At 42.3% G+C, this 23036-nt stretch overlaps 1 protein-coding gene across 10 annotated transcripts in view; it reads left to right on the top strand.

Moving 5' to 3' along the window:
• The first annotated feature begins 648 nt into the window (after positions 1-648).
• The window catches only part of CADPS2 (calcium dependent secretion activator 2), a 513662-nt gene continuing 491274 nt past the window's right edge, over positions 649-23036 (top strand). For 5 of the 10 annotated variants that reach the window (XM_044387950.3, XM_044387934.3, XM_044387928.3 and 2 more), the window contains exon 1: positions 650-1177. In XM_044387950.3, coding sequence (XP_044243885.1) covers positions 839-1177 — 339 coding nt within the window. In that variant the 5' untranslated portion in view covers positions 650-838. Of the gene's footprint in view, positions 1178-23036 lie in introns of all 10 variants that reach the window. The other 5 variants (XM_026510248.4, XM_026510239.4, XM_026510229.4 and 2 more) reach the window with 2 other exon arrangements.

The raw sequence follows: 23036 nt of genomic DNA, 5'->3' as shown, positions 1-23036 counted from the left end.
TGTAATTTGGACTATCAGCAAGAGAGTCAAACAGCAGCAGAGCAGACCGAGAGACTTTTCAAAGTCTCTTCCCAACGTTATTTTGAGGTGACCTGCTCAGGCCCCACTTTTATGCAGTTGGGTTCAATCTTGGGCATCAGGTTCGGGTCTGAACGATGTTCTGGCCGCTCTCTTCACCCGGGGGCGGAGGGGCGAGTGGGGGCAGCTGTCCGGCCCCCATCCACCTGCTCCTCGGGAATCCCGTGGGAGAAAAAGCACGTGTGGTGCGGGTCAAGGCGGGTCAAGGCAGTCCAAGCAACTCCCGGTGTGCGCACTCAGAACCTGCACAGCCAGCCCCTCCCCGCTTTTGCAAACTGCGCGCCCCGGCACCTGGGCCCCGGCAGCAGCCGCGGCGCGCGCACGCGCACTCTGCGACCCCGCGCCCGCTCAACATTTTATTCCACGTGTTGCTTGTTGTAGGAGCCACAGGTTCCCCACCTGCGCCCGGGCGCTCGGGCCGCCTCGCCTCTGCCCACGGGCGTTGCAGGATCACGGGGTTGGCGGGCCCCGGGCCGGCAGAGGAATTCACCAGGCGCTCACGTTCACCTCCAACGCTAACTCCGCCTATTTAATCCCGGCGGCTCCCCCCTCTTCTCCCGGTTCTTGCCCGCCCCTTTCGCCCTGGTGGTAGGAAACATTCCGCTCTCTAACTCGACGTGTCCGGAAAGCTCCGGCCGGTTTCCCTTTCGTTCTACCACCGCTGCTGCAAGCCGCGCGGCTCTCTCAGACCCGCAGGCGCAGCTGCCGTGGGTGAGGCGCCTGGGGGCCGCGGGCCGAGCGGCGGGGCACCCCAAGCACCATGCTGGACCCGTCTTCCAGTGAAGAGGAGTCGGACGAAGGGTTGGAAGAGGAGAGCCGTGATGTGCTGGTGGCGGCCGGCGCCTCGCAGCGAGCGTCCCCGGCCCCGGCTCGCGAAGGGCGGCGGGACGCGCCGGGGCGCGCGGGCGGCGGCAGCGCGGCCAGACCAGTGAGCCCAAGCCCCTCGGTGCTCAGCGAGGGGCGAGATGAGCCCGAGAGGCAGCTGGATGAGGAGCAGGAGCGGAGGATCCGCCTGCAGCTCTACGTCCTCGTGGTGAGGTGTATCGCGTACCCCTTCAACGCTAAGCAGCCCACCGATATGGCCCGGAGGCAGCAGAAGGTGAGTTGCACGCAGGACTGGCCTCCTCTGGCCGCCACTTCTTTCTCCCTGGAGTTTTCTCCCGGGTACAGCCCCTGGGTCGCTTGCCCTCTGCCCTTGTTCAACGCGGGTACTATTTTTGTTGGTCTTCGAGGTTCAAGGGAATCTTTAGGGTTGGAGGGGGTAAGACCCTGCTTTGGCTGGCTGGGTATCGGGTTGCAAAGGACGTGTCCTCCCCCCGCCCCCCCCTTCCCGTTGGCAGAAGCTGTCAGCTTGGCATCCGTGAGACTAACCGGTAGTGCCGGCTGTGCGGTGGTTGCACCCGGTGGGGCTCAGCTCCGGCCAGGTTAGAACGCAACTCCTGTCAACTTTAATTTCTAACAGCGGTGGCGCATTCCTGTTCACCTAGTTCAGCTGGAGCTGGGCTTTGCTCTGGGTGTAAATGATTGTGTAGTTAGGCGAAACAGGTGGAATCTGGCCACCTCTATTAGCTAGAGAAGTCTTCACTAGGGCAAAGATGTAGACATTTTTCCTCCGTGATTAAAAAAAAAAAAAGTTAAGCTTTCTCTCCTGTAAAACTTGAACTTCAAATCCAAACCTTGGAGAAGGTACGCAGTTTTGTAGACTAACTGCAGGTTGGTAATTCCTGGTCTAGGCAGGCCTAATGAAACGCACTATTGATGAAAAACAAAGGATTGGCGCATTGCCACTTAGTAAGAAATGCGTTTGTTTTTTTTCTTCATCCCGAAGTGGTAAGGAGTTTCAGGTGTAATGCCTGCTAACTTTAGTTTTAACCGGATTCTAGGGGTCTAATGTACTGTAACAGATGAAAGTCCTAACTCAAATTGTCCTACTTGGGTAAATGTTTCAAATAAAACATGTGAGATCTTTCTAATAGAATGTTGAACCTAAAGGTTCAGTAGAAATTTAACCATCTCCTTAGTTGGACAGTATGTGGAGACCCAGAGAGCTTCTACTTTGCCCAAGGTATATCTGGATGCATAGGTGTTTTTTGAAGTATTAAGCATGTGAGGCATTTCTTAAAAATCTGGAGAGCTTCTGAATTGCCATCTGAAACAGCACTATAGCTTCCACTAAAGGCAGTCTTCCCGCCACCCTCCCACCCCCATTTATCCAGCCTTTAAAAACACAGCTAAAGAAGCTGTTTCGAACCCTTCATTCTTCAGGAGTACTTATGGAAGGATTCTCCACGGCTGTTGCCTAATTACACAGACCCTTCCAGAACCTAACCCTGTAGGTAATTCAGTCACAATGCTAGAGCTGGAAAAGATGTTGTTATCCTCTAAGTAGACTCCTCATTTTGGAGGAGAGCAATTTATCCAGGCACCGTTTCCTAATCTCAAACCACTTGGCATGATTGAAGCCACCATTCCTCAGGTCAGTTGTGAGTTCCCCATGGAGTTCTTGTGCACCTTCTGTTCCATTCCTAGGTAAGTACTTCCTCACCGTTGCTTGTATTGCAGTCACCTATTGCTTCTCCACTCCGTAGGTCAAGCAGCTTTCAACTTCAGTAGTCCTTAACGAAGTGTAAGTAATTTTTGACTTACATTTTGAGTGGTCTTATATGCTTCTGAATGTCCTCCAGCCATCACTTTGATCATTCATATTGCATTCCAGCTTGTTAGTGTATTAAAGTATAAAAGTGTATGGTTAAACTAAGGGTATTCCTGTTCGGACTTGTGCTTCTGTAAAAGGTCACCGGTAGCTGTTACTGTGCTTACTTGTCCCATTTTGTTACTGAAACTTTCACTTGTTTATAGCTGCAGATCGGACTACTTAAAAAGTTTCTACAGAACTTGAACTTTCAAACAGGTACATTCACCATACTAAAACTATTGTTATAACCTTGTCCAGGTGTTACCAAAACCAGACAACGAAACCCTGCTCTAATCTCTGCGAAAAATGTTTGGAATGCTTGGAGACTTCAATTCTGTAAATGTTGAGAGCATTGCATTTGGTCACATTAATTTCTGTGAATTTTCATTAAAGGGAGGCCATATAACAGTCTGAGTATGTATTTCCCTTACTCAAAAGGCTCCACATGTGGTGATTTATTTTTTTTTTAAACATACTGCTTACTGAAGAATTGGAGCATTTTTTGGCAGTAGGTTTCGCCCTAGGACAGTGAAGTGGGAATTTACATTCTTGTGAATTTGATGCACAAGTCAATTAATGCCAAAAACTTTAAGTCTTGAATTATACAGTTGGGTTCTATAAAAACATAATTGCAAAATCACTAATCCATCGTATATTTTTATTCTGTATCTTCAAGTAGTTTAGTAAAAGGATTTAAAGGCTTAGATGTTGAAATGCGGATTGCTGCTTACTCAAAACTTCAAGAATTTTAGAAACTTTTTTTTAAAAGATCTTATTTATTTGACAGAGACAGCCAGCGAGAGCAGGAACACAAGCAGGGGGAGTGGGAGAGCAAGAAGCAGGCTCCTAGCCGAGGAGCCTGATGTGGGGCTCGATCCCAGAACCCTGGGATCACGCCCTGAGCCAAAGGCAGACGCTTAAGGACTGCACCACCCAGGCGCCCCAAGAATTTTAGAAACTCTTAAACTGAGATCGGAAAGGCTCTTCATTTCATAAATTATAGAGCCTTACCTTGACTGTCCTAGCTCTCTTAAGGGCAGGTGAGTTTTAGTGAACTGGAGCTGAGCCTCTGTTTTTTTTGTATGTGGGGTTTTTCATGGTGGTGGTAGCTGGAAGGCCCACAAAGTTAGGGGTTTTATCCATGGGTTGAGAAAGCTTAGTCGCATTAAACTCAGTTGACTAAAACATGCTTTTCTTTGCTTTTTGGCTGGAAAACTTCAACTCGTAGGAATCAGTGGCCGGTGTATGCCAGGTAGGCCCTGTGACTATGGATGGCTTTACAGAAAACTCTGGAGGTGAGGGTGGACCGAGGTACTGACAAAACTTCATACCAGGTGGTCACACCACCTAAACCAACGTATCCAGGGGTTCAAACGTGATACAAACTTGAAGTAACCACAAATAGCAAAAGGGCTTCAGCTAAGTGTCTGAGCCTGATGCTTATTTACCTTGATTACTTTTGCACCCTCAGAACACTACAGCAATAAACTTTGACTCTAGATCTTTCGTAATTTCAATACTGATCCCACCTTTAACCAGTGACACAGTTAAGCAAATGTTTCTTCATAAGACAAATTATAAAGGCAATTTGTTGAGCCTTTAGAAAAACCTAGAGACCCTGTAGGAAAAACAGTGTCTGGTGGTTAGAAGGTAGGAAGAGTCTGACAAACATAATGACCACCATAGCAGAGGTTAAGTACATTCACCCCTATAGATACGGGCTTAGACTACAGGTCTCCACTTACAACCATATCCTACGTGTATAGGACTTAAAGTGTGAATAGTTAAGCTGGGTCTGTAGGTTTCTAGTGAATGGTTGCAGTTTTTGCTTTCATTGAATTTAGTAAAGGAGCCAACTATTTAGAAATAAGCAGGAATTAAAACTTGTACCTAATAACTTTGTATATGAATCCTATCGTTCTTTGCATTTTATGTGTAGGACCACTGTAATCACACTAAATTGTGACTTGTTAAAACTTCATATATAATCATTCCCACTTTGCATAATTTTCCTCTAATTGAGTTTGAGAAGTGTATGCAAATGTGAAATCAGATGCGGGAAAAGTTCATTAGGTAAAACTGATCAGGAAGAGTGCATTGTAGGGAAATAGTATTGGGTGGAAAAAAAAAAATACAGTGGGCTTTTTCCTAAAACTCTGACATCCGAATGTTCTATTACAATAAAACGGCTGTTCTCTTTCTGGAAATGATAGTCCCTTATGTTCTTAACATAATGACTGCTTAGATAATCTGCCAAGTTAAGGGAGAGTTTTCTAGGAAAAAACCCTACAGACTTGCAAAGGTTGAGAATCCCTTACCTTTTGCTAGGAGTCCTTGTCTTAGTGCTGTGTTGCCTCATTGGTGCCTAAGCTACAACTGTGGCCTTGATGCATTCTCTGTGTATCCTGTAAAAACTCCTCTGGATACATGGAAGTGTCCCAATTTAGTCTTATGTCTCAGAATTAGGTGTAGTTTGGAGAACGATAATAAAAGCAAAGTAAGTCTTTGGATGCTAATATTTTTCTTTATTTTTTTAAAGATTGTATTTATGTGACAGCCAACGAGAGAGGGAACACAGGGGAGTGGGAGAGGAAGAAGCAGGCTCCCAGTGGAGGAGCCCGATGTGGGACTCGATCCCGGAATGCCAGGATCATGCCCTGAGCCGAAGGCACACGCTTAAGGACTGCACTACCCAGGCGCCCCATGGATGCTAATATGTTTAAACAGGTTTTTTAGCTTTATTTTAGAGAACGAGTGTGCATGGAGGGGGGGCAGAGAGAGAATCCCAAGCAGACACCCTCTAACTGGAGCCTGATGTGGGGCTCAATCTTGCGACCCTGAAGCCATGACCTGAGCTGAAACCAGGGGTCAGACATTCAACTGAGCCACCGAGACATCCCCCCCCCCCAATGCTTGCTGAGATCTCCAGGATCCCTCCCCCTTGTACAGAAAGCCATAAAAACTGGTAATACCTGTTGGTACAGAATTAAGGACTAGGGAGTGAAACTTTGTCAATGCCGCTAGCAAACCTGAGACAAACCTTGTGGGAACCCAGTAGTAGGCCTTGTTTTGTTAGTGGGTTTCCAGCAGATGTGAAAGTCTTAGGCCACCCTCTTTGGGAGTTAGGATAATTCATCCTATGTGCTCCTTGGGCTTTGGTACCTGATGGTGCAAATGTAGGAGGGATGGGTTATGTTGGCTTTTAATAACTGGGAATACAGGGGCGCCTGGGTGGCTCAGTTATTAAGCGTCTGCCTTCGGCTCAGGCCGTGATCCCCGGGTCCTGGGATTGAGCCACACATGTGACTCCCTGCTCAGCGGGAAGCCTGCTTCTCCCTCTCCCACTCCCCCTGTTGGTGTTCCCTCTCTCGCTGTCTCTGTCCAATAAATCTTAAAAACAAAACGGAATACGTTGTCCTCTGGGGAGTGAGGTGGGAACCGCATTAAAGCACCCTCAGACTTCGACTTTAGCAGGATCTCGGGAAGATATGCGTTGCTTCAGTTCCTTTAACCCTCTACAGGCTATCTTGAGACCATAACACTTAATGGAATGAGTTGTGCTACTGAGAACTCAAATGGATTGATACTGGGGTTTGCTTATTTCAAAAATGAAATCAGCTGTAATTGTGATATGTAATGACTGCTTATAAAGTGAGATAAAATAACAATCAGTTTTTTTTTTTTTTCTTTTAATGGAAACCATTCCCTTGTACGCTCACAGGATAAATTTGTAAGGTCATTGAAGAACTTTAAAATGAAAGTCGATTGCCAGGTTATGAAATACGGAAATTCTGAATGGAAAATCCTACCAGTTATTTGGTAGTGAGGCAGGTCTCTTGAGTGATTGTACGATTTTATATGCATTTCAAATTGATTTAGATCTTTGGGAAGGAAGTCATGGGTCACATAGTCCTATGTTACTGCTGCTTCAATTTTTAGGCTATAAAAGTCCTCATAACTGTAAATAGTGGATGTATCACTGGAATAAAGGACACCTTCCCCAAAGTTAATGTTTAGGAATCAAATTGTGAAACTGCTGTCCTAAATTAGTAACCCTTTATTTTAGGGCTACTGTTTTGGTCCCTTTGCTTCAAAATCGGCTAAGGAGTTCGGTAGGATTTCCTTTCTTTAAAAAACAAACCCCAGAACAAAAACCTGTGATTTTTCTTTAACTGTGTATTAGAATTATCTGGAGAGTTCTTCACGAATCCCATCATCCAAGTTGTACCCCTGACTAATGAAATCGATCAGAGGTTGTAGTCTTAAAGCTTCCTAGGTGATTCCAGTGTACAACCAATGTTGAGATCGGCTACTTGTTAAAGCTACAGCGAACTGGGCTTCTTTTAACCTGGGCAAGGTGAAAGTATTTGCAGTAGTGAGGTTACTGAGTAATTAAACCAGTATTCCATATGAAGGTAGAGGCAGCAGGGATGCTCTAAGTGAGGAAAAAAACCTATCCAAATAATCTAGACTTTATTGAATCAATAATGGGAAACCAGTACGTATTAGACTTCTAAAAGGTCTTTAGGTAATATGCTAGAGGGGATTAAATTGCATTTGCAATTGTGTAATTCACTATAAAACCACAGATCAGAATTAGCAACAGAAAATATAGGATGCTCAGGGTAAGCCTGGGTGTTGCCTTCCATCCCAAAATAAACTGGGAGAGTATCGTGAAATCTCAGTAGGAGCTGACACTGAGGAATGCCTAACTGAAGAGTAAATTTCACCGAGGTCTTTCAAGATCACGAGTGGGAGGAATACTTCCCCTGCGTACATAGTGGTAGTGCATAAAAGTCTTTCAAAAAGTAAACTTCAGAAGACCTTCTTAAATGTCTTCTAAGTGAAGTACTTAAATTTCTTTAAACAGTTTTAAGTGTTTTGATATTTTTCTGTGCAGTCTTTTGGCAAAATTTTAGCATTGGGTAGACAGGATGGGAAACCTATTTCAAATTACAGTAGTGTCAAGTCAGTGTTGTATACCTGAAACATTGTGTGTCCACTATACCTTAAATTTAAAAAAATAGCATTAATGGTTGGTTTGCGTTTGAGAGTCATTGATGGTCGTCTTGAAACTTTATATCACTGTGTAAACCTCATGATTTGAATATTTTCCTTTTCTAACCTTCAAGTGAGTGATGAATCTTCATAATGAAAATGTTACTAGGGCAAAGGGTATGAACAATTTAAAGGCTCTCTCTCCAGTCTGGTAGCTAAGATGATCGTTAACTTGCTCTCTGCTGATTGTGAGGATGAATGTATCTGTATGGTCTAACCTCCTTTTCCCATTTTTCTGTTGAGATACTGGTTTTACTGAGGTGAACTCATCAGTATGTTGAAGATCTATTCCTTGGAGGAGGGGGTTTCTATAATCTGTCTCAGTGTGTAGATCTACTTCGTGTTTTTTTTTTTTTTTTTTTTTTAAAAACCTTACGTGTCTTCAACTTCCCATTTAGAATTATTTGAAGCAAGGAGTTGACTTATTCCCCTAAATGGCTAAGCAATTCTTGCAGCCTAATTGATTATGGTCTATTTCCACTACTGAGCTGTAAGGCAAGTTCATATTGCTTCCTTCACTAACTCATTGGTCAAATATTTATTGAGCCTGTAACACTGTTAGATGCTTTGGAAATACGGTAAAGAATAAAACAAGCAGAAATCCCCTCACCGGCTAGTGTTCAATAACTTAGACTGTGTATGTTTTTGTATCTTTCTCTAGGTTACCTATTCTAATTGATCTACTTCTTCCTGTTGCTACTATAGAATTTTGATTTAGGATCATCCTGTATTTTAATAACCTGATGGGATTAGTTCCCATTTGTCAAATTCTTTTCATTCTATTCTCCACCCCCCACCTTTTTTTTTTTTTTTTTGTAGCGGTACAGCAGCTAGGAGATCATTGTCTTCAGACGGCCTGGGCTTCATTCTTCAGTAGTGTCTGCATTGTATGCGGGAAGCATTTCCTGTCTCCTGGCTTTTTCATTTGTAAAATGGGGGTAATGGCCACATAAAACTCTTGTTATAATTAAATCGGATGTCATATAAAGTGCTTAGTTTAGTGCCTACTAATGCAGATAATCCATACTAGATTTTTTTTTTTTAAGACTATTGGGAAACTATTTTACTAAATTCAGTCTTCTAGCAACATAAACATCTCTTCGCTTAGTAAAGCCTCTTATGTCTTTGTGATGTCTTGTAGGTTTTGTTATGTAGAACGAGGTTTATAACCGAGGTTATTCTTAAACATTTTACAATTTTTTTTGTGGCTTTTTCTATTACTGCTAAATTCTAAACTTCGTTTGTGTGTGTGGTTTTTTTTTTAAACTTCATTTTTTTAAAGATTTTTTGAGAAAGGGGCAGAGAGCGGGAGTGAAAGCACAAGCAGGGGGTGGGGGGAGGAGAGGGATAAGCAGGCTCCCCGCTGAGCAGGGAGCCCTGTGAGGGGCTGGATCCCAGGACACTGGGATCATGACCTGAGCAGACGCTTAACCAATGAGCCATCCAGGCACCCCTAAACTACATTTTAACTGATCATGTTACGTACACTACTCATTTCAGTCATGATTACCAATCTTTCTAGATTGTGTGGATGGTTGAAACCTCTAATAGTAATGACTTGTCCTATTCAGTAGCTCTACCTTTTCTCTTTGTCACCAGAAAAAATGTTCAAAACAGTGAATTTTTTGCCATACCTTTGTCTTGATCCAGGCTTTACTGAGGAATGCTTTTGATATCATACCAAGGAATATATTGTTAGTATTCTAGGATATTAATTTTTACTCTATTATGTTAAGAGGATAAAGATATCAGGAATTGACTTTGAATGTTATCAAATTACTTGGCATCAGTTGAGGTAATTGCCTAACTTAATTTTACTGATGTGACTAGTTTTCATATTGTTAAACCATATTTACATTTCTGGGGTAAATGCTCCCTGATTGTGACTTTTAAGACACTTGATTTCCAGTTCCCTGGACTTTTTTTTTGTTGTTGTTTTTTTGGCCTGTATTCAGAAAGGTCCTATCGTTTTCTCTGCTGGCTGGCATAACAGGTTTGATTTTTTTTTTTTTTTTTTTTTTTTTTTTAAGGAAGTATTAAGTGAGGATTATATTTGCTCAGTTTTTTTTTTTTTTTTCTTGTATGTAAGGTAGCAGATGCTTGTTTGACAGAAAGAATTCACTCATGAAATTAACTATGTCCAGAATCTATTTTGGATTTTTCTTTATTAGATACTCTCCTTATTCCACATTCAAATACAAGGATCAGGGGTGCCTGGGTGGCTCAGTTGTTAAGCGTCTGCCTTTGGCTCAGGGCGTGATCCCGGTGTTCTGAGATCCAGCTCCGCATGGGGCTCCTCCGCTGGGAGCCTGCTGCTTCCTCTCCCACTCCCCCTGCTTGTGTTCCCTCTCGCTGGCTGTCTCTCTGTCAAATAAAATCTTTAAAACAAAAAAAATATGATCATGACCAGAGAATTGGCCATTTCTAGGTTTTCAGGTATATTAACATAGTTGGACATATCTTGTTTGTTTTCTATACAGTTTTCAGTCTTCAGATTTAATTCTCTTAAAAAAAATTGAGGGGTGACTGGGTGACTCAGCTAAGTGTCTGACTTTGGTTCAGGTCATTATCCTGGGGTCCTGGGATTGAGCCCCAAGTTGGGTTCCCTGCTCAACGGGGAGCCTGCTTTTCCCTTTCCGTCGGACCCTGTCGCAGCTTGTGCTCTTGCTTGCTCTTACTCGCATGCGTGCTCTCAAATGAATAAATAAAAAATCTTTAAAAAATTCATTAGCCCAGATAACTTGTTTTTATAAATATACATGTTAACTTCATAAACTTTGTTTTATAGTTTCTATTTTCCTAAGGTTTTTTGGGGGGAGGGGCTGAGTAAGAGATAAATGTGGCTCTGTAATCTGGCAGCTTAAATAGGATCCTTTTCTGCTTTGTAGTAAAATGAAAGTATATAAAGCTATGAATTTACCTCTAGATACAATTTGGCATCAGTCTGTAATATGAAATTTGCTAAATATTATTTCTCTTGAACCAGTATGAACATTGTTAACTAGAATATTTAAAAATTTCTAGTTTTAAAGTTTTCTTTAACTTCTAATTTTATGTTAACAGTGTTGTTCACTGAACTATTTGTAGTATAACTAGTATTAAGTTTTTAAAATTTTTTTATTTTTAAAATTTTTTATATATATATATAAATTTTTTTTTTTTTTTTTTTTTTTTTTGAGTGTAGGGCTGGGGTGCGCAGGGAGAGAATCTCAGGCAGATCCCTTGCTGCTGCGGAGCCCCACGCGGGGCTTGATTCCATGATCCCCAAGATCATGAACTGAGGTGAAATCGAATCTGATGTGTAACCAGCTGAGCCTCCCAACACCCCAATTAGTATTAAGTTACTTTATATCATAAATCATGTGGCAAATTTTTGACTTTAGGGTTGAATACATCTAATTAACATTATAGTAATCATTCCCATCTTATTGGTCATCTTTATAGTGACTACATTATCCAGCTATAATTGTATCTATTTCCAGAAGAATTTAACTCTTAAGTTTTGATGCCAGATTCCTAATAGGATAAAGATATGTATATACTTAAAGGGAGTTGCTTTTCACGGTTTTGATTCATCTAGTATGGCATTGGATGAGAATTCTACTTTGTCCAACTTTAAAGTTGAAACTAAGCTGTTGGAGTTATCAGATACTGATAACCATAATATGCCTACTCCTGTTTTTAAACCTACATCTGCATATGCATGTGTGCACACACACTTTGAGATTATATTGAGAAAAACTAATACAACAGTTTTTGCCTAGCCTTTTATAAGAGTTTGAAACGTCATTGCCAATGTATCCAGCTTATTTTCCATTTTCTGTGTTTTTGGTTTCCTTTGCTTTTTTTTGTTTTGTCTTTATGGCATTTGAACTCTCACATCCTGGGGCCAGGGACAGGTAGAGTGACAGGTTATAAATCTTACGCCTTCCTCATGGTTGTACTTACTGTTCTGATTCACTGGGCAGACCATGTGTGTGTTTTAAGAAGCTTATGTCTCTAGTTTTCTTCATGGATTATGAAGTTGACATTCATCTGAATGGATCTCAATTTTATATTCAGTCTGCAGTGCTTCCTTTAAAGATACTTTCGTGTATCTGCATGAATATTGGAAGATAGGAAAATTCTGTGAAACCTGTATTTTTATTACTTCCACAAATTTAAGGAACTCTATTCCAAATTTTATTTAGAGATGAGAATCTTATTTTAATTTAGTTCTCTAGAAAAATATCTAAAACTCCAAACTCTGAGTTAGCCAAAAAGGCTTACAAAATGCTGAGTGTCCTCAGGAACCATTCTGAACTATAACAAGACCACTATTACCTACATTTGTGAAGCTCTGGTCCTCCTAAGCAGAAGGACTTTATTCTTGAGCAGTGGGAGGTAGGGAGCTAGAAGGCATGTTCTTGTTCTCTCATCCCTGCCTCAGCTAGAGGGCCTCTCTGCTTGCCATGATAGAACAGTAAACCTAAAATGACTGGGGGAGGCCAAAATATCCAAATGACCTTAATTTTTCATAATTGTGGTTCAAGCATACAAGCCCATAAGAATTTCTATAAATCCTAGGCTTCGGACTTTCTTTTTTTACTCTTAAAATTTGTGAGAGAAGTGATGTGGGGATATCAGCTTAATCTGGTACAGATTAAGGCATAAGGGAGCTAAAATCTAATACATGAGATGTTTAATTTGTGGTCCTTCAAATAAGAGATCAAAAGGACAGTTTGGAGTTCAGGAGAGATTTGGGTACAAGAGGTAAATTTGAGAATTGTCACGTGGATTGTAATTGAAAGCAGGGACTTGGGTGATGTGGTAGAAAAGTGAATCCAGCAAAGAGGTTTTAATGTCTTAGAACTTCAGGATTTAAGAGGGAGGGAAGGTTGAGCTGACAAAGGAAATGGAGAAGGGGCAGCTGATCTAGAAGGAAGCTAGCATGGTCTGTATTACAAACTGAGGAAAGAACTATTTAATACAGTGAAGTAGAGAACAATGACAAGTGCTACTGGGAGGCCAAGGAAGATGGGGATCGGAAAGGTTACTTGGATTCAGCGATACAGAGATGACACTACCAACTTGTTTTAGGTTTAATTTCACAATCCACTTCTCATGTTCTTTCTAAGCTGTAATTTATATGCTGAATTCAGCCTTTCTTACACTATCTGACGAACAGCTTGAGTTATACATGGTGGCTTTGCCACCCCAAACTAAGCTTCAGTGCTGTTCTTTGTATAGACTGTTGTGTAGAGGAATGATATAAATATAAACGTATAGATGTACATGCATATGTATTGTGCTTTATGAAAGTGAGATTAAAAGTATCGGTAAGCCTAGGTTTCAAATGTGGTACAACGGAGATCTACATTACCTCCTCTATGAATAGCAGATCGTTGATGTTAATTGGTATTTACTGAGTTTAGTAGCTCTAAAATTTCAATTGCGTGTAAAACTGTCAAAGGCTTTGTGCAAATGCTGGAATACGTAAATCAAAACTGGGATGGAGGTTGGCTAATATTCTTAGCTTGTTGGTAATCTCTCTCCCCTCCCGTGTTGTCCCCTTCGCCTTTCTTTTACTCTTGTTTATGGGAGGCCCCTAGCTGTAGCAGAGCAGGGTTCTGCCCTTGTCATCTCTAGAGGATGGATACTTCAAGATGCTGTGAAGATCATAGAAAACTTCTTAAAAGTACCTAGCACCGTGCCTGGCATGGCGTAAATCTTCAAAGGGTGTTTTTCTGTTTTCTCATTTTCACTTAGAAAAATGTTCTATAAAGCCTATTACATTTCGGCAGCAAGTATTGAGGCCATATTTAAATAGGCATTGTGTAGTAAGCTCTATTTTAGGCACTGGGGGTGTGGGTGTGGACAAAACAGCCTAATGAAACCTCTAGTAGAGGAGAGGATTATCAACAAGTACATATATAAGCATTAAGGGATGCTGACTGTGGAAGTGGGTTTGACATCCATGGCTATTTTGGGTAGGGTGGTCAGGGAACGGATCCCCGAGGAGCAGGTAATGGTTGAATGAAGCAAAAGTACTTGAGCCACTTGAAAATGGGGTATAGGGTGGATGAAAGAACATCCAGATGGCATTAACTGCAAGTACGGAGAGCTTTGAAGTGGAATAAAATTAGCTTAGGAAGAACAGCGGCGAAGTGACGGTGGCTAGAGTGGGGATGAGAACTGGAAAGTGGGGAAGGCATGAATATGGAGCGGTAGGCATGGGCAAACTCACCTACATTCTGTAGGTAGTGTTAAGATGTTCAGAATTTAAGTTTGGGAAGCCATTGAGTATTGCACTGCTACAAGAAGTGACCAGGTTAAAAATCTGAAAGGATCTTTGACCTGAAAGCTCACTGTGTAACTTCAGGGCCCATCATTTATGTGGAATTTAAGAATCCCTAAGACTTCTGTACTTTGAGCAGTTGACTCTAGAACCTGCAAGCTACTTAGTGGAGTTGATATCCAGACTATCTTTCACTGTGAAACCACCCAGTACGCATTAGTTGCATTTCTTCTAAAACTTGAAGCTTTTCTTGGAGTTCTTATTTCTCTATTTTGTCTCCGTTGTCTCCTTAAGTTGCAAATTATAAACCAGCGTTTGTCAGTGGGGATGGTAAATACCACCAGCAGACATTTAAAAAAAATTTTATAGGGTATGTTGGTTTTCTCTGTGACTGGGGTGTCGCTACTGGTATTTAGTGGGTGGGGTCCAGGGATTCTAGAAAATCTGAAATGCATGACGATTTGTCTTTCATCCTACATAGCATTTGAATGTCCTTCTGGGCATTTATGTAGGTAAAGGCTGCCTATGGTTATTTGAGCCTAGAGTAGAGCTTTTTATAAAATAGAAAGTGTCTTTTGTGTGGGTTTAATATGTACGCTCTTCCTAGAAGTACAACTTCTGGGTAAATTTGGGGAAAGATTCAATTTTTTTTTTTTTTTTTTTAAGGAGTTTTCCTGAGAATTGCTCATCCTGTTGAAGAAATATCACTGACAGCAATGGTGCTTGTGATTGTTTCTAATACAGGATGCTCGTGTCCACCTTTGTGTCTGCTTTTCTTTTGATTTGTTCCATTCTCCTGGATTTTTATGGATACGTGAACTATTGAACCCTTCAAAATATCAAAAAGGAGTAGTGTTGAGAACATTCCGGTTAAATACTACCTCCTTTACCTTAGACGTCTGCGTTATATACGTGGGTATGTGTCTAGTTGATTTTCTTAGACCAGCTATGCCTAAGCACTTACATCTGAAATGTTCTTTCCTTTCATCTTTTTCCAGTTAGGATGTTGTATTTGTGAAAATATGAGCAAGTTCTATAACTAGCGATAAATTTCACTTCTGTGTACCAAAAGGGTTCTCTTTCTAAAGGGGGGAGACTTACAAGTCAGGGCCCAGTGGGAAATCACTGTCACACTAAGGGGCAACTCACAAATGACAGGGTCAGGCAGCTTTAAGGGAACCAATGAGGGGTGGGGAAGCCTTCAGAGTTAACAGAGGGAAGACTTTACTGTCTGTAGGCCTCCATGGGCAGATGGAGGGAACTCAGGCCTGAGCTGACTGGGAACCAATGGTGTGGGAGTAATCAGAGGCTCTGGTCTCCAGGAGGAGGGGAGAGTTGTGGCCAAAGGGGGCATCATAGCGAGTGAGCCCAGAGATGGTCTCCTGTTGGCTTGTACTTCCCTCTCTGATTTTGTGCGGGTCCCTCATAAAAAGGGAATCCCAAAGAGAAGCCGAAGAGCAAACATGCTTGGCTGTTAAGGCCTATTAGTCCTGGAAGCCACAGAGCTGGGTAGATGATAGGGGAAAATGGATCTGGAGAGCAAAGGGGGAAATCTAGCACGTGGGATGTCTGAGGTTTGGAGATGACTGTTCTAATGGCTTGTTGATCTCTTTACCTCTTCCCCCACCCCCACATCTGTCTTCCCTGGAGCCTTCCTCTGCTTTACGCTAATGTGAACTCTCAGCTTAACAACAGGTTGAGAGTTGGGATTCTCTTTTCATGGTTCTTGTGAGTTGAAGACCTCGTGTTCCCATTTCCTAATATTATTTGAACCTTTTCACATGCACCTTTGAAAGAGTGACAAATTTTCTGAATCTATGTCGGCTTGAAATTTTTGTGTTGATAGAGAAATTGACTGGGCATTGAAATCTGGGTTGAAATCCTCCTCCCTTGGAACTTTGAAGGCATTAATGCATATTCTTCCAGCTTCCAGTGTTGCTAATGAAAAAGTTTGAAGTCTGGTTTCGTTTTTAAAGACCGATTTTTTTCCTTTCTCATGTTTTTAATGGTGGCTTTAGAGAGTTCTAATATGTTAAAATCTCTTAGCTTTAAAAGTTTGTTGTGCTAGGTACTTGTTAATTCAGTCTGGCTATAGGCATACTCTCTAACCCAAGGAAATCTGTACTTTTTGTGAACTTGTGATGGACAAAGGGTGGTGGTGGTGTGTTGTTTTTGTTTTTTAAGGTGAGGCCGCTCCTTACTGTCTTAATCACTTTCTTAGCACACTTATTCATCCACGTAGAACTTTATGAAATTTATTTTACTTTAAGATTTTATTTATTTGACAGAGACAGAGAGGGAACACAAGCAGGGGGAGTGGGAGAGGAAGAAGCAGGCTCCCAGCGGAGCAGGGAGCCCGATGTGGGGCTGGATCCCAGGACCCTGGGATCACGCCCTGAGCCAAAGGCAGACACTTAAGGACTGAGCCACCCAGGTGCCCCTGGGTGAATTTTCTAATCCTACTTTTGAGATTAAAGTGTTCTTGGCCACCTCTTGGCTTGCTTTAAGTATCAGTAATATAAAGTTAGCTTCAGAAAATCCAAGAACAGAACAGTGTATTCGTATTATGTGTGTTAGCTTCAGAAAATCCAAGAACAGAACAGTGTATTCGTATTATGTGTGTAATTAAAATACTCCCTATCCTTCTTTTGATTTAATTTTTCTATGACTTACTAGTTTTATCTTTGCCTTCCATGTGGGCTAATAGAGCTACTAACTGAAGTAAGGCCCAGAGTCTCCAATGACCCTGATGATGAAATAGAAACCTCTGGCTGAGGAATGGATTTCAAAAGAAAGTTTTTGGGCATTCAGCATTGTTTTTGCGTGGGGGCATTAATCAGTTGCTGCAAATGTTAAATTGTGACCTAACCAACTATTCTCAACATATGTATGGTGCCCATGTTCAGTCAGTCACTTATGAAATAGTCTTTGGGGATTTTAACGTAAAGTATTGCAAACTTACAATTAACTGAAACCCAGTTACTTTGATTATTTTAAGCAGTCTTAAGAGCACACCAATAAGGGAGCAGTGAAGGGGAATCCGTATATTCTGAAAAAGAATTTGCAAGGTATGAGCTACAGTCCAGGAAGAGACCTGAATTTATCAGTCCTACTTTGAGAAGTTATTATCATAGCACGTGGCCCTCAGGCCATGCTCCCTGACCAGGGCAATCTCTGTTGGTTTCAGTAGGTAGTAGCGTCAGTATTTTCCCCCAAGACCCGTGTGTGTGACAATGAGAACACTTTAACTTTCATTTTTTAAAAAAGATTTTGTCGGAGGGAGAGAGCACAAGCAGGGGGAGTGGCAGGCAGAGGGAGAAGCAGGCTGTCCACTGAGCTGAGGTCCATCCCGGGATCATGACCTGAGCCGGAGGCAGACGCTTAACCGACTAAGCCGCCCAGGTGCCCCACACTTTAACTTTTATGAAGCAACTTTTATTTTCGTTAAAGTGTTTGCTTAAATCCTGCCTTTTTTACTTATGAGGTCCCTGATGAGAAAGCGTAGAAGACCCCGAGTTTTCAATTTCAGAATTACCTATTGTTCAGAACCGGACACAATAGTCTGCATATCTTCACAAAGATAGTTTAAAATGTCAACTATATATACGGTGCCCAAAACATTGTTGACCAGGTGCTGAGGTGTTCTTCAGAGCATGCAGGGTGAAAGGGGTAAAATAGGTAATGGCTTTCTAAAATAAATGAATAGGACTAAATGGCACTTTACAGTGTGCACACTAAACGTTAGACTTCTGAGCTCATCTTCTGTTTCTGTATTTGCTCGGAATGTAAGCAGTCTGCCTTTGGTTAGTTTGGAAACAATGGTATCCGAATTCTCTGATCTGTGTCTCCACACCCTTGGATCTTGAATTCGTGGACTTCCCAAGGTGTCGTTTTTGTTTCTGTTTTTTTCCTTGCAAAATAAGAATTGTTTCTGGTATACGAGCTGTTATCTAAAACTGGTTGGATTGCACTGAAGTCCGGAGTACGTGGCCGTATTGCCGGACAAGTGACATGCCCCAACGCATAGCTATCTACAGTTACAGCCTGACCTAAAGGGACTTGAAAGTTTTTTGTGATCTTTACAGTGGTTTTATAAGGGAATTACTTGGGGTTCTATGGGAAGTTGTTTGAGTAGGAGATCTTATGTCAGGGCCTCATAATTGAATTCTCCTAAACTGTAATGGAGTCCATCAAATTGCTAAGACGGTTATTGAAGTTGGTTCCAAGTGCCTGCGTTCGGGCACGTGGATGGAGAGCTTCCAATTCCCTTCACCAGAGCAACACTGAATCTGGTTATAGAAAATGGTCATCACTTAAGTGGTAACTCAACCTGAGTTTCTTGTACCGTTGATTGATTTTACTATCTTGTTTTTCCTCCTGTATCTATATAACTGTTTCTCCTGAGTATAGAAATGTGCGTGTAGCCAAGTCCAGAAACAGAAGCTGGGAGGAAAATACTCAGGATCTGACCAGAGGTAAACAGTGGTGAGTACTGAACAGTTCGTCGTGACTGTTGCCATGCCTACTTCGCCATTGATCGTGCTATAAACTATTCTGTATCTTGGCGTTTTCCCCCCACCCAGCAGGATATCCTGAATATTTTCCTAATGAGGAAAATTCCTATTAAAAAACTTAATGGTCATCTTCTCTTTCTTCCTACACACCCTGGTTTAACATTTATGGCTTGATGAGCTTAGGATACTTTATAGGGATGAGGGATGGATTTCACAATATTTCTAGACTGGGTGCTAAGAGAGTGCACATTTTGAGACTTGTAACATATAGTTGACCCCTGAACAATACAGGATCAGGACACCAAGCCCCCTGCCCCTCATACAATCAAATCTGTGTATACCTTTTGACTCCCAAAGATGTAACTGCTAATAGTTTGCTGGTGACTGGAAGCCTTACTGATTAAAAAGTCAACATACTGTAGGTTGTGTGTTATATACTGTATTCTTAAAGCTAGAGAGAAACGTTAAAATCCTAAGATACATTTACCGTACTTAGAGAAAGACTATACAAGTGGACCCACACAGATCAAACTCCTGTTCAAGGGTCAGCTGTATGTTGAATAATTATACCGATCTACACATTCACACCTATGGAGAGTCTCACAGCCATCTCCCTGCGTCCTTGCCAGCTCTGACTATACCATTAAAGATAGGTCTTTGTAAAGTTGGTTTCTTTTTTCACAAAGACCATCTTACTGTGCTCTGTGAAGAGTTAGACATCTTTGTATATTGGACGTAAAAGGTATCTTAAAAATGTTGGCATGCTGGCTTTTTACATGTTCTTGTAGCCATTGTTGGGCCCGTTGTGAGGCATCTTGTGAGACAAGAGGGACACCCAGGAATCCATGTTGGTGTGTCTGGAAAGCTTGTCAGGGGAGGTCTGTGCATCTAAGAGGAGTGTACTGCTGGCAGTGAGGAGCTGGCGTTTCAGTAGGGCTAGAGGAGGAGAGCATGAATGGAGGAACTCGAAGGGCTGACAATGTTGAAATGAGAAGCAAAGGGACTGATGTGAGGATTTAAGGATGATTCTTAGGATCTCACTGGTGCCGCCCGTGGGGTGTAAAACGGGGGAAAAGTCTTTGGGGATATTCTAGTGAGGATTTCGTTGGCTCTGAACAGAAAGGCCCTCGAATAGCTTGAACCACTGGGCTTCACTTCTCTCCCTGTACAAGAACCCAGTGATGGCCTGGCTCATCTGCACTCTCGTCCCTACTGTGACGCTTTTGCTGTCATGGCTGCAACTACCTCCACGTGCAGCATTTATGTTCCAAGGGGAAGGAGAGGAAGAGCCATGGGCTTCATCATAGACTTCATTCTGGAAAGGAGGTCCCCTCCCTACTTCGACAACTCTACCTTATTGGCAAACCATAGCTGTAAAGAAGGCTGGGATGTTAGGTTTTTCTTACCAGACCCTGTACCAGAGGAAAGCAGAGGGGGGATTTGGAATGGCAGGTAAGCTACTGAGCATATGTCAACAAGGGGGCAGAATACAAACTAAATTTTGGCCATGTTTGTGGAGACTTCTGAAATCTAGGTAATATCTTCCGTTGCACAGAAGTCCGGGTTTGAAACCTAGACCTAGGTGCATATTTAGTCTTAGAACTAAAGGATTTCAAGGTTTTTCTGTGGCTTCTAAATTGCATTTTGTAGGTCTCCTGTCAGTTGGTTGTATCAAGACCACACCCTGGGGAGGGGGAAAGACCACATCCTGTACCTTCCTACCACAAAGCCGATTCCCTGTGACCTCTTACCCTGGTCCAGTGTGCTGTTATTTCATTAATTGCCCTCAATTCTTCTGGGTATGTTTATAGTGTGGATGGGAGGGTCCTTTATCCTTGTTTGGAGTTTGAATTCCAGTCTGTAGTTTATCAGATGACAAACACATTTTTCAACTCCTGTCTATACAGTTGACTCTTGAACGACCTGGGTTTGAACTGCACAGTCCACTTACATGTGGATTTTTTTTTTTTTACAGTACTCTAAATGCATTTTTCTCTTGTGATTTTATAACTTTTTAAGCTTTATTGTAAGAATATAGTCTATTATAAAACCTATAAAATACATGTTAATTGACTTATTGGTAAAGCTTCCAGTCAACAGGAAGCTGTTAAGTTTTGGGGGAGTCAGGTTATACTCAGATTTTGGACTACACAGCAGCTGGGGCCCCTAACACCTGCATTGTTCAGGGGTTCACTTATATATGCCCTTACATATCTGGGGGATTGGATTGCTCCTAGGCTGAATGTGTGTAGTAACTCTAAATTCCAGTGATTCTTCCCTTATTGTATTTCTTCACCATTCTCAGAACCAGCTTCCAGGCAGAATACTGCTAAGAGATACCAAATGTAAGGAAGTGATCCTTCTAGGAAATTCGCAATCCCTTTTTATAGGATGGTGCATGTTTTCCCCACCATGTCCTTTCCTGACAACAGCAGATGGGGGATCAAAGTGACACTTAAAAAGCTCTCAGACTACCACAAACTACTTCCTCTCTGGGGGAAAAAGGCTTTTGAGTAATTCAAAGCTTTTATAGGTTATATTTGTATGGGTTGTATTTTCATATATAACAAGTCAGTAAACATTAGATAATTTTTTTAGGTCTGATGCAAATATGGTGATGCCCCCTTTTATAGTATGACTTTCAAGGACATGATTCATTTTTGAATTAGTGGTGACTAACAGTTGTAGTGCTGAAGTTGTTTTCCTATCTGTGAGGGTACCTGTCTTTCCTGGGGTCAAGCCAACATTCCCTTTATACCAAATGCTTATGCAACACAATATCACCTTAAGTGTCTTTTCTATAGAAATTGTTACTCTCATAGGCATTTGAAGCTAAATTTTCTGTCCTTGTTTATGCATGCTGTTTATCTGCAAGGATAATAGGTGTTAACCGGGAGGTTGCTCATGCAAGTCTCCCTGGTCCTTGCATGTACAGCACTCCCTGTTCCAGCCCAGCTGAGCAGTGTGATGGAGGGGGTCTGGTTTGCCCACGTTCTGTAGCAGATGTGGGTGGTACCTTTTGTCTTGACACCTTAATGGTTCAAGTTTCTCTATTGACTTTTCTGTACACAGACTTCACCTCCTCTGACTTTGTAATAATTATATGCTGTGAGTAAGGGTAGGTGAAAGCAAGGCGCATTTCTGGCAGCTCTTAGGACATGGCCCCAGGGATGCCTGAAGCCTTGTGGTGTTGACTGATAGCGGCAGGTTCTCCAGAAGGACTGGGATGAGGTTTTCTGAGCTGTATGCCGTGAGGAGCCTCTGGGGCTTTTTGCCTTGGGCTCCAGATTAAGAGAATGTTTGTAAAGCACTAAACAGTTGTGGGCAGTACCTGTCCCCCATCTCTTCTTCCTCCTGCACCCCGCTGCCCCCTTTTCCTTCTGCCTCCCCCTTTTCTTCCATCTCCCCTTGATGTTCCTTCAGCCTGATTTCCCTGGGAGATGTGGGATATGAATAGTGTAGATCATTACGGAATATGTGCATACCTTCCAGATTCTAATTTAACACAACACATAAACATTTATTTGTACCTTTTGATGGAAGAGTATGGAAGGGTCTAGTCAGAAAAACTATCACAAAGTGGTTTAAAAGAGGGGATGTGATAATAGGGAACTAATTGCAAAGGTATTAGAAAAGCCAAAAAAGCAAATACGAATCTGTTATGCAATGTAGAGGTTACCAGCTGCAGGAAGCAGCTACCATTCCTTGGGCTGAAGTGAGGGAAGGGAAGGGTTGGTGTTATTAGAGCCAGGGATGGATTGGGGGTGGGGTGCTGCCTGGTGGGAGTTGAAGTGTAGCAGAGGAGCTACCTGGTGAGAGCAGAACCCAGGATCTGGGGCCACCCAGTGGTAACTGGAACCATGGAGGGGGCTGCCGTTGGGGATGTGCAACAGTGGAGATGTGGCTACTGCTGGAGATGCCACCTGAAATAGAAGGGGTTGGGGGATAAATACCTTGACCTTTCTATTCATGGTGTCCAGTGTCTGGCTAGCCTGTCTTCAGACAGCTGTCGAGGAAGCCTGGGCACTGAAGTCTGTGGGGTTTAGTCATAGATGGGAAGGCAGACAGGCAAAGGACAGGCACAAAGGCCAGGGCCTTTTCCTTGAGGATGGTTCTAAAGATGGTAGTCCTGTTACTTTTCTAGCATAAGGCACATCCTTAATGTATCTTCCATATCTCCACTTAAGATTCTTCTAATTGGTGCTAGTCCTTTAGTTTCCTGTGATTTTTGGAGTGAAGATTATAAAGCAGTCTGCCTGCAGGGTTCTGCAGTAGCCTTCGAAACTTGTTCTCCTGCTTCTGTCCTTCCCACCTCCAGCTCGAATGTGATCTCTACAAGCAGTCAGTCAGTGATTCCTTTGTAGCAAAAGTCCGATTGCTTCTCTGTTCAGGACCTCCACTGGGTTGCACTGAG

This window comes from Ursus arctos, unplaced genomic scaffold (genome assembly GCF_023065955.2).
Source record: "Ursus arctos isolate Adak ecotype North America unplaced genomic scaffold, UrsArc2.0 scaffold_3, whole genome shotgun sequence".
Taxonomy (NCBI): domain Eukaryota; kingdom Metazoa; phylum Chordata; class Mammalia; order Carnivora; family Ursidae; genus Ursus; species Ursus arctos.
This window is presented reverse-complemented; position numbering and strand designations above follow the sequence as displayed.